The 12,082-nt window shown below is 41.3% G+C and overlaps 1 protein-coding gene and 1 long non-coding RNA gene across 2 annotated transcripts; both read left to right on the forward strand.

The window, feature by feature from the left end:
• Positions 1 to 1,960: 1,960 nt before the first annotated feature.
• On the forward strand, positions 1,961 to 3,094 carry LOC123322775. The gene is made up of 4 exons (XR_006539218.1): positions 1,961 to 1,997; positions 2,056 to 2,183; positions 2,624 to 2,791; positions 2,994 to 3,094. It is a non-coding gene; the product is annotated as an uncharacterized LOC123322775 (long non-coding RNA).
• Positions 3,095 to 5,702: 2,608 nt separating this feature from the next.
• Positions 5,703 to 6,320, forward strand: LOC123319907. Its single transcript, XM_044906989.1, has 2 exons — positions 5,703 to 5,835; positions 6,019 to 6,320. The coding sequence occupies exons 1-2, from the start codon at positions 5,730 to 5,732 to the stop codon at positions 6,213 to 6,215; spliced, it is 303 nt and encodes a 100-aa protein (XP_044762924.1). The 5' UTR covers positions 5,703 to 5,729; the 3' UTR covers positions 6,216 to 6,320.
• The last annotated feature ends 5,762 nt before the right edge of the window (positions 6,321 to 12,082 follow it).

Below are 12,082 nucleotides of genomic sequence, written 5' to 3' on the forward strand. Positions count from 1 at the left end.
ATAGGAATGGAGATTTCAGAAGTCGATTCGACAAAATATCATTTCAATTCCTAAGGAACTATTGGATCAATTCGACCCAAATCCCGAAACAGTACACAGTTTTTGATTTGAGATGCACATGTTGAATTTTAGTTCGATAGTTCAGATAGGAATTGTGATTTCAGTGGTCAATTCGGCAAAGTGTCATATCAATTCCTCGAAAACTGTTCGATCAATTCGAACCAAATCTTGAAACTTTACATTGTTTTCGGATTGAGATGCTGTAACGTGCGTTTCTCGGAGAAGCCTTAATCTCGAGCGCCAGCTATTCTTTTCAATAGGAAGAATAGCAAACCTACCAGGGTAGCTGCTAGCCAGAGACAGAGCTCGGTGTTGTCTAGGGTAGTAGCGACAACGAAGAAGTCAAAATCGAACTATGTAAATGTTTATTCACAACTTCGGAAACTAATCACATGTCAAAGGGAGATATGTGTGATATAAAATATGAGTGATTCTATCAGTGAAAATACATTCGGGAAATCTTATCCGGTCACGAGCACGTTATGAAATTTATACCGGGTGTAGTGAAAAATTAACGGTTCAATAAAAATGCGCCAACCAGAACTGACGAATGCTAAGGACTTGCTATACGGTATCGGTGTGTAGTTGTATTTCTCCGGGAATGAAACACAATAAGGGCGGATCTGTTCGAGACTTTTATTCGCTGCCCCAAGGGTTAACACGCCATGACTGACAGCGAAGAAAATGTCTATTTTTAGCGCAACTACGGGATTTCACTGACTACTTGCGGTATCTCTTATTCTCTGCCCCAAGGGTTAACACGCCATGACTGACAGAAAAGAAGAGATTTCGGATTTAACACTTATGACGCGGACAGGGGGGTTGACGGAACTTTCCCTTCAGTACCCCAAGGGTTAACACGCCATGACTGATAGTGAAGGGAAAAGTTAGACTCGCGAAACAGGGTAAAGAACGATAAAATACAACAGGAAACGATACAGTACAGCAGTGTCAAAGTTAAAGAAGTAACGGCGTAGGTCTAACAAAGAAACTGAACGGTACAGACGGGGACCTACCTCCTTTGTTTCAAGCACTCGAAACTCAAAGGATTTAAAAAAAGAAAAACTAAAAAAATTAATTCTAAGCACTGATGCAAATAACACAAAATGATTATTCTCAACGGCGAAAGTACTACGGAAAATCAACTGAATTTATACTAGAAGTTAGAAACCACGTTAGAAAGCGAAATAATACTCAAGCGAAAGGAAAGCACTGAAGTAAAATTCAAAAGTCAGCCGACGAACTGAAGTAACAGTCGAAAAGTCGAAAAGTGTCCGTCGCGGGGGGAAAATTTGCTTTTATAGGTATATCCCCTCTCACGGTAAGAATCTGAAAATTCCAGAATGCGACAAGAATGAAAAACGTCGTCAGCTCCGGTTTATCGCATATCAACAGATGAAAAACGTCGAAATCTTCAGCGGTATGTAAGAAAAACATCGCGAAACACAGATAAGCGGTTTTTACATTCACTCTGCCTGTCGGAATGAACGTACGGAATATTCGAGAATTAAAATATTTTCAAAGACGGAAATTTAAAACGAAAGAAATGCACTAAGATGAACTCCAATTTTCCTCAGAAAACTGGGGTTCATTACACCCCCTGCATCTCGGAAGAAATTAACTTACGATGAAATAGTGAGCTTAATTTCACGACTCTATCTACCCCTAGTACCTTACTTTCGCGCGCGCCACCTGTACTCGTGACCAGTTTACAACTCAAGTACTTATCCTCTCTACTCTATGGTTGGAATGGTAGTTCCAATGCGCACGCAGAAACGTCAGCGTCAGTCATTTCGGCGCAGGTCTCCGCCATCTTGTCAAAGAACTTTGTTCAGCGTTCCGTGGATAAATGGTGTATAACAGTGGAAAATCCTCCCTCTCAATGTGGAAATTCATCTTCATCGCTGGTCGGAAGCGTGCCATGCTTCATCCCTCCGGTGAGTACCTAATTTAACTGTGTTTGGCGGGTGTTTGAATTCCATCGTGGTTTTGTAGGTTACCCAGGAATCGTGGGAGCTGCAACAGGTGGAAAGCCTCCAACAGCTCGACGTGGGGGCTCAATGGGCTGGTGTGACCCGGCTGTACGGACGTTGAGACTTTCGGATCCGGTATGAGACTTGCAGGTGGGTAATTTCTAACAATAAACTCTCCCATCTTCATCGTTCCTCGTGGTCAACTTTTCTTCTTGGAACGGTTTTCCTCTGTACTCTGCTTTCAGGTAGACGGTGTTTTCTTCAGGTAAACAGTGTTAAATTGACGGTACAGTAATTTCGATTCGGTTCAGGACAGAAATTGGTTAGATCTATTGGATTAATAGACGGATATACTCAGTTGTAATGTGAAACAGTATCCTTTATTGGTATTCCTTACATAAATAACAGATTTTTCGGACAGTTTTAACAGGTTTGATTTATAATTGCATGTTGAACGGATGAAAATCTGTAGATACGGTATTTCGGTCAACGGTGGTGCATGTACGGAATTTGAACGGAATTGTTACGGTGTAATCGGTTATAATTATGTTTGATAATGGGCATCCTATTAACGAGATTTCTTCTTGCAGGTGGCCTTGGTTTCTTGGACAGGCACAGAGGGCTAACTCCCTACTGGTTTGCATGCGGAACTTGTTTAACTTCTTCCGGGGTGATTCTATCCGTTGATTCTTGGAGACAGATTGTCTGGATGCATTGGTTCTGGTTAATTGAGCAACTACAGTTATTCAGATAAACAGGTAAACGGAAAATAATAATATAATCGGTAACAGAAAAAAATATATATATATTCAGAACGGAAAAAATAACGGATTCCCTCCTTTCAGAGGTTATTTCTATAGAACGGTTAACGGATCATGACAATAATATATATTATGCATGAAATGGTTTTAAATCTTTAATGTGTATGTTAGTGATTTTTCTACCCTCTGTATCTTTCAGGTCGTAGACGACAGGTGAAACGACCTTAACAACGGTGAACGGACCGGAAAACTTCGGAGCCAACTTGGCGGCGAAACTGTCAACGGCAGAGGATAAAGGACGGTCTCGGCGTAGAACTTTATCTCCCACATGGTATCGGACTTCTCTTCGTCGAAGATTGTAGTGGTGAGCCTGTTGCTGGAAGGCACGGTACAGTTTGGTACGGACGAACTCATAAGCCTCCTGGAGATGTTTGATCTGTTGAGTACGGTAAGTCATGTCTCTATTTTCTTCTTCTGTACGGTTGGATTCTCCGCTCATTTCCTTATTGTGGGGGTTTGTCGAATAAATCGCCCTCGGGACTTCTAGTTCCCTTCCATAATTTAAAAATGCCGGTGTAAATCCAGTAGACTCCTGTTTAGCGGTATTGATGGCAAACGTTAACTCTCCTATCTTTTCATCCCAGGTTCGTTGATCGGCTTCACAAAACTGTGCTATCATTGTCTTCAGGGTACGGTTAGCTCTTTCTACAGGGTTGCACTGAGGGGTATACGGTGGTGTGAAACGGTGAGCGATGTTCAGCTCTCGGAGACTGTTCTTGAATAGCCTGCTGTCGAATTGTACTCCATTGTCGGATATTACTAGTTTTGGGCAACCGTATTTCAGGATGACTTGTTCGTAGAGGGCCGAATAAATAGTTTTGGCGGTAGCTTTCCGCAACGGACGACACTCTACCCACTTTGTGCACCGGTCTTGCATTACCACGATGTAGGAGTTTCCCTTTTTTGACCGTGGCAATGGTCCTACAATGTCTGTGGATACTTCTTTGAACGGCGCATCCGCCATTCGGTGTGGTTGCATCTTACCAGGGGTTTTCTGTTGCGAAACTTTGTACTTTTGGCACGATGTGCAGTTCCTCACGTATTTCGCAATGTCTCTAAACATCCCTGGCCAGTAATAATTTCTGGCTATCCGTGCAATCGTTTTGGCAATCCCCATGTGACCTGCTAGTTCTGAGTCGTGGTTTTCCTGCAGTACTTCTGTTCGCTGTTCGGATGGTACACAGAGTTTCCAGGGTTGGCCGGTTCCATCTTCTGTGAAGTCGGATGAGTCCCAGAAATGTCGTAACAGTTTTCCATTTTCAACGGCGTAGTCCGGAAAATTTGCTGGGTCTTTTTCCACCTCCTGTAACTTCTTTTTGTACCATTTGCACTGGGTTGTTTCTATTTCAGCCAGGTATACGGAATCTACGGACGGTAACGATTTAGGTGATTGGTTGTCTGCAGGTGTATTCAAGGATTTTCTCCGGCCCTGCACTTCAACAGCTTCTTGAATTTTCGGTGTTGGTTTGGCAATCAGTCGACCTTCCAGGTAACAGTCCGCGGTACTGAGGTTAATGGAAAAATTGAACCTTCCTAATACGTCCATTCCTAGAATGAGGTCAACTGGTAAATCAGGCACCAACAGAAATTTTACGTCGGTCAAGGAATAATCAGCCAGGTGAACAGCGGTAGTGTAGAGTTTGGGTGTTGTCGTGGGTTGACCATTTGCAACCACCACGAAACCATTCTCAACATGTTGTCCGGTGATTCCCTTGCTTTCACATTGTTTTGCCACTTTCCGACTTACGAAACTCTTCGTGGCTCCAGTGTCAATTAATGCTTTGTAGTGCTTTCCGGCTATCTTAACTTCGACAAGCGGTCGGTTATCATTCCAGGCAGTCGATGTTATGGGAGTCAGTGTGTTGGGAGATATGGTCGACTCCTTCTCCATACCTCCGTCCAGTTTTCCGGACGGCAGGGACAATCTCGAGAGAGAACGTTTTCCCTCCGACATCGAGAACAGAAAATTTTCGGTGGCCTGCGACATTCTCGACGCATGTGGCCACATCCACCACATCGGAAACACTGTGTCCGGAAGGACACTCTCCTCCCTGATGATGATCGGGTCCGGTCAGCGTGGCTACCCTCGGCCCGACGACGGGGTGGCGGCGTTGAATCTCCGGATCCACCCTCGGAACTGTCTCCAGAAGTCGGACGGTGTGATTCCTGTTGCCGGACTGTTGACTCTCTGGACCTGGGTGGCCCTGGACGGCTTTCCCCCGGCGGAGAAAGTCGTGTCTGGTTGGCTGGTGTCGGCGAGACTGATTCCCTGTGTTCAGTTGTTTGGTAAACCTGTTCTCCGGTATCCACAGAAAAACTTTCCTGATATCGGTTCAGCTGACGGGGAGTGTACGCCAGGTGAGGCTCCTCCAGGAAACCTGGTTTTGAGGGCGGCCGGGTGCACTGGCTCATCTGCCACTGGACCAGTTCAAAAACTTTTCCTTTACGGAGAAGTTCATCATACGTCTTGGTCTCCTGGAAAGCCAAGGCCTGCTGTAAGGGCGGAATCAACCTCTGTCGGATGAGTCGGATCTGCTCCACCTCGGATGGTTTTGTATAGGTGAGTTTCTGGAATAAGTTCTGCATCCGGGTAACATACAGAAGCAGCTTTTCTTCAGGTCCTTGTGTTCGTCTTTTTATTTCCTCCAACAGATTCTCCTCATAGTTGACAGGCAGAAATGCTTCTTTCAGTTGGTTGGAAAAATCTTCCCAGTCCTCGAAAGTACCTCTCCTGGGAATAAACCAATCCTTTGCATCCCTCCGTAGTAATTCATAAACTGATTCGAAAACTTGTTCCAGGGACACTTTACGGGATTCAGCCAGCCTCTCCACTTCCTCAAGGAATCCGGTCACACTTCCAGTGCCATCAAAGGAAATGTTCCATTTGTGTACAGGGACAGTCGGTATCGTTGATCGGGACTCCGGTTCTGATCTGGCAGGTGTAGTGACAATTGGTCGGTTAGGACTTATCCACGGTGCAGGTAAGTGTGGAAAAGACACCCTTCGTGTAGAATTAATCCATCTACCCTGTGTCAGACCCTCAGGTGTTGTTGTTCTACAGTCCTGTGACTGCGTGAGAGGTATCGCTGGTAACTGTCGCAGTAATGCTGTACATGTCTGCCTTGTCTCATTCATGACTTCTTCTAATGTTGGGTTCCTTACAGGTGTTCCAGTATGTGAGACATCGACCGCTACAGGAGGGTCGACACCATCTCCCAAGTCGATAAGCGATGGCTCTCGGAGCCCTGAAATCCGTTCCGGTTGGATTGGTGACACACCAGGCGAACTGGGCACCTCCACATCTAAGAGAGACCTCCGATGTCGGTTAGATGGTTGCGGCCGTTCACGATTACTCTTCTGACGTAGCTCCTCTAGTGTCTCCAACGCCTTAGCTGTAGTTGCCTTCATTTGTCCAACTAGTTGTAACTGTGTTGTGTCTGCAGTAACAATAAAGTCCAGCCTTCCTTGTATGTGTATCAATCGGGTGTAAATTCGCGAAAATTCGTTAGCCGCATTCTCATGATTGAAGTTCTGAAGGGATTCCACTAAATCGGTGAGTTTATTTTGGCAAATCTCAATCTCCGAGGCGGGGTTCAATGATGTTGGGGGTAATAGAGGTTCATTAGCCTGAAGTACTTGTCGTAGTAGACTCCGTTTAGTCATCACAGTACCCGGTATCGATTGTCCTCTCAGTTGTAATTCGTATGTAAGTTCATCACTGAGTAACCGGTTTACATCCATGTTCGACATATTATTTTCAACGAAGTCCGATTCAGAACGCACCAATCTTTCACACTCGGTATGTCTTTCACAATCTGTTTAAGTTCTAAGTCCAACCCGGTGAGTTAATCGTGGGCTAACTTACTCACTCAAGCTCGAAGTGGGTATCGGTGTAACCCCAAAAAAAAAAAAAAACAAAGTCTAAGTCCCGGTGTATCAGAAAAAAATCTAAGTTCAAATCCCGGCGCACCAAAATAATCTAAGTCCCGATGTATCACACCAAAAATTTTACAAGTCCGACGTTACTCGAAAAAAAAAAAAAAATTTCAATCAGTCCCACTAAAGTCCGAAAATATTCGCGAAATACCGCACACACTCGCAAGTCGTTTCGTATAGTCCGGAAAATTTCCCGAAATTCGAATCGCACCAGAACGCACAGGTTAGATTCCAAATAGTTTTTCAAGTTCAATATCCGGAAAATAGATCACAATAATAGAATTTCAGGTTTCAGAAAAATCAGCAATAATTGGTAAGTTTCAACAGTACAGGTCAAAAGAAAATAAAAACAGGTAGACAAGTTATCAATAGGATAATAGGTGATTCACTATTAAACTGATAGGTAAATCAAACCTATTAAATTTTACCAATTGTGACAATAAATTTTCAATGTTCGGAAATTCACTCACCTCCTTTACGAAATTAAAACAGTTCAATTCAATAAATCAGAAATAATAAGAAATCGGAAATAATTTTCACTGATATAACGGCGCAACAACAGTTCAGTTTTCAATAACTCAATAAAGTAATCGGCAAAAGGAATAATTAAATAATTTCCAATAGGTTTCAACAATAGGAAAATTTTCAGAATATAGTCCAATTCAATTCACAGTATACCAGTTCAATACAGGATGGCAGGTAATAAAACACAGATCAAGTTTAATTTTTCACAGTTCTCGGTTCAAGAAATAGTTACTCACTGTTCTTAGGTTTTACTCACTGTTTCGGGAATTCACTCACTGTCCGGTTAATGTTTCTCACCTCGGTTGTTTCCTACTGGATTTTGCACTGTCCCTGCTCGGGCGCCATTTTTGTAACGTGCGTTTCTCGGAGAAGCCTTAATCTCGAGCGCCAGCTATTCTTTTCAATAGGAAGAATAGCAAACCTACCAGGGTAGCTGCTAGCCAGAGACAGAGCTCGGTGTTGTCTAGGGTAGTAGCGACAACGAAGAAGTCAAAATCGAACTATGTAAATGTTTATTCACAACTTCGGAAACTAATCACATGTCAAAGGGAGATATGTGTGATATAAAATATGAGTGATTCTATCAGTGAAAATACATTCGGGAAATCTTATCCGGTCACGAGCACGTTATGAAATTTATACCGGGTGTAGTGAAAAATTAACGGTTCAATAAAAATGCGCCAACCAGAACTGACGAATGCTAAGGACTTGCTATACGGTATCGGTGTGTAGTTGTATTTCTCCGGGAATGAAACACAATAAGGGCGGATCTGTTCGAGACTTTTATTCGCTGCCCCAAGGGTTAACACGCCATGACTGACAGCGAAGAAAATGTCTATTTTTAGCGCAACTACGGGATTTCACTGACTACTTGCGGTATCTCTTATTCTCTGCCCCAAGGGTTAACACGCCATGACTGACAGAAAAGAAGAGATTTCGGATTTAACACTTATGACGCGGACAGGGGGGTTGACGGAACTTTCCCTTCAGTACCCCAAGGGTTAACACGCCATGACTGATAGTGAAGGGAAAAGTTAGACTCGCGAAACAGGGTAAAGAACGATAAAATACAACAGGAAACGATACAGTACAGCAGTGTCAAAGTTAAAGAAGTAACGGCGTAGGTCTAACAAAGAAACTGAACGGTACAGACGGGGACCTACCTCCTTTGTTTCAAGCACTCGAAACTCAAAGGATTTAAAAAAAGAAAAACTAAAAAAATTAATTCTAAGCACTGATGCAAATAACACAAAATGATTATTCTCAACGGCGAAAGTACTACGGAAAATCAACTGAATTTATACTAGAAGTTAGAAACCACGTTAGAAAGCGAAATAATACTCAAGCGAAAGGAAAGCACTGAAGTAAAATTCAAAAGTCAGCCGACGAACTGAAGTAACAGTCGAAAAGTCGAAAAGTGTCCGTCGCGGGGGGAAAATTTGCTTTTATAGGTATATCCCCTCTCACGGTAAGAATCTGAAAATTCCAGAATGCGACAAGAATGAAAAACGTCGTCAGCTCCGGTTTATCGCATATCAACAGATGAAAAACGTCGAAATCTTCAGCGGTATGTAAGAAAAACATCGCGAAACACAGATAAGCGGTTTTTACATTCACTCTGCCTGTCGGAATGAACGTACGGAATATTCGAGAATTAAAATATTTTCAAAGACGGAAATTTAAAACGAAAGAAATGCACTAAGATGAACTCCAATTTTCCTCAGAAAACTGGGGTTCATTACAATGCACATGTTGAATTTTAGTTCGATAGTTCAGATAGGAATTGATATTTCAGTGGTCAATTCGGCAAAGTGTGATATCAATTCCTCGAAACCTGTTGAACCAATTCGACCCAAATCTTGAAAACGCACATAGTTTTCGAATTGAGATGCACATGTTGAATTTCAGTTCGATAGTTCAGATAGGAATTGAGATTTCAGTGGTCAATTCGGCAAAGTGTGATATCAATTCCTCGAAAACTGTTGGATCGATTCGAACCAAATCTTGAAACTGCACATAGATTTCGAATTGAGATGCACATGTTGAATTTCAGATCGATAGTTCCAATAGGAATGGAGATTTCAGAAGTCGATTCGACAAAATATCATTTCAATTCCTAAGGAACTATTGGATCAATACGACCCAAATCCCGAAACTGTACACAGTTTTCGAATTGAGATGCACATGTTGAATTTCAGTTCGATAGTTCATATAGGAATTGAGATTTCAGTGGTCAATTCGGCAAAGAGTGATATCAATTCCTCAAAAACTGTTGGATCAATTCGAACCAAATCTTGAAACTGCACATAGTTTTCGAATTGAGATGCAATTGTTGAATTTCAGTTCGATAGTGCAGATAGGAATTGAGATTTCAGTGGTCTATTCGGCAAAGTGTGATATCAATTCCTCAAAAACTGTTGAACCAATTCGACCCAAATCTTGAAAACGCACATAGTTTTCGAATTGAGATGCACATGTTGAATTTCAGTTCGATAGTTCAGATAGGAATTGATATTTCAGTGGTCAATTCGGCAAAGTGTGATATCAATTCCTCGAAAACTGTTGGATCGATTCGAACCAAATCTTGAAACTGCACATAGATTTCGAATTGAGATGCACATGTTGAATTTCAGATCGATAGTTCCAATAGGAATGGAGATTTCAGAAGTCGATTCGACAAAATATCATTTCAATTCCTAAGGAACTATTGGATCAATTCGACCCAAATCCCGAAACTGTACACAGTTTTTGATTTGAGATGCACATGTTGAATTTTAGTTCGATAGTTGAGATAGGAATTGTGATTTCAGTGGTCAAATCGGCAAAGTGTCATATCAATTCCTCGAAAACAGTTCGATCAATTCGAACCAAATCTTGAAACTTTACATTGTTTTCGGATTGAGATGCACATGTTGAATTTCAGTTCGATAGTTCTGATAGAAATGAAGATTTCAGTAGTCGATTCGGCAAAATATCATTTCAATTCCTTAGGAACTATTGGATCGATTCGAAACAAATTTGAAACTGCACATAGTTTTCGAATTGAGATGCACATGTTGAATTTCAGTTCGATAGTTCAGATAGGAATTGAGATTTCAGTGGTCAATTCGGCAAAGTGTGATATAAATTCCTCGAAAACTGTTGGATCAATTCGAACCAAATCTTGAAACTGCACATAGTTTTCGAATTGAGATGCACATGTTGAATTTCAGTTCGATAGTGCAGATAGGAATTGAGATTTCAGTGGTCTATTCGGCAAAGTGTGATATCAATTCCTCGAAAACTGTTGGATCGATTCGAACCAAATCTTGAAACTGCACATAGATTTCGAATTGAGATGCACATGTTGAATTTCAGATCGATAGTTCCAATAGGAATGGAGATTTCAGAAGTCGATTCGACAAAATATCATTTCAATTCCTAAGGAACTATTGGATCAATTCGACCCAAATCCCGAAACTGTACACAGTTTTTGATTTGAGATGCACATGTTGAATTTTAGTTCGATAGTTGAGATAGGAATTGTGATTTCAGTGGTCTATTCGGCAAAGTGTGATATCAATTCCTCGAAAACTGTTGGATCGATTCGAACCAAATCTTGAAACTGCACATAGATTTCGAATTGAGATGCACATGTTGAATTTCAGTTCGATAGTTCAGATAGGAATTGAGATTTCAGTGGTCAATTCGGCAAAGTGTGATATAAATTCCTCGAAAACTGTTGGATCAATTCGAACCAAATCTTGAAACTGCACATAGTTTTCGAATTGAGATGCACATGTTGAATTTCAGTTCGATAGTGCAGATAGGAATTGAGATTTCAGTGGTCAATTCGGCAAAGTGTGATATAAATTCCTCGAAAACTGTTGGATCAATTCGAACCAAATCTTGAAACTGCACATAGTTTTCGAATTGAGATGCACATGTTGAATTTCAGTTCGATAGTGCAGATAGGAATTGAGATTTCAGTGGTCTATTCGGCAAAGTGTGATATCAATTCCTCAAAAACTGTTGAATAAATTCGACCCAAATCTTGAAACTGCACATAGTTTTCGAATTGAGATGCACATGTCGAATTTCAGATCGATAGTTCTGATAGGAATGAAGATTTTTAGTAGTCGATTCGGCAAAATATCATTTCAATTCCTAAGGAACTATTGGATCGATTCGAACCAAATCTTGAAACTGCACATAGTTTTCGAATTGAGATGCACATGTTGAATTTCAGTTCAATAGTTCAGATAGGAATTGAGATTTCAGTGGTCAATTCGGCAAAGTGTGATATAAATTCCTCGAAAACTGTTGGATCAATTCGAACCAAATCTTGAAACTGCACATAGTTTTCGAATTGAGATCCACATGTTGAATTTCAGTTCGATAGTGCAGATAGGAATTGAGATTTCAGTGGTCTATTCGGCAAAGTGTGATATCAATTCCTCAAAAACTGTTGAACCAATTCGACCCAAATCTTGAAACTGCACATAGTTTTCGAATTGAGATGCACATGTTGAATTTCAGATCGATATTTCTGATAGGATTGAAGATTTCAGTAGTCGATTCAGCAAAATATCATTTCAATTCCTAAGGTACTATTGGATCGATTCGAACCAAATCTTGAAACTGCACATAGTTTTCGAATTGAGATGCACATGTTGAATTTCAGTTCGATACTTCAGATAGAAATTGAGATTTCAGTGGTCAATTCGGCAGTGTGATATCAATTCCTCGATAACTGTTGGATCAATTCGAACCAAATCTTGAAATTTT

The sequence above is a fragment of the Coccinella septempunctata genome, chromosome 1 (assembly GCF_907165205.1).
Source record: "Coccinella septempunctata chromosome 1, icCocSept1.1, whole genome shotgun sequence".
NCBI lineage: Eukaryota > Metazoa > Arthropoda > Insecta > Coleoptera > Coccinellidae > Coccinella > Coccinella septempunctata.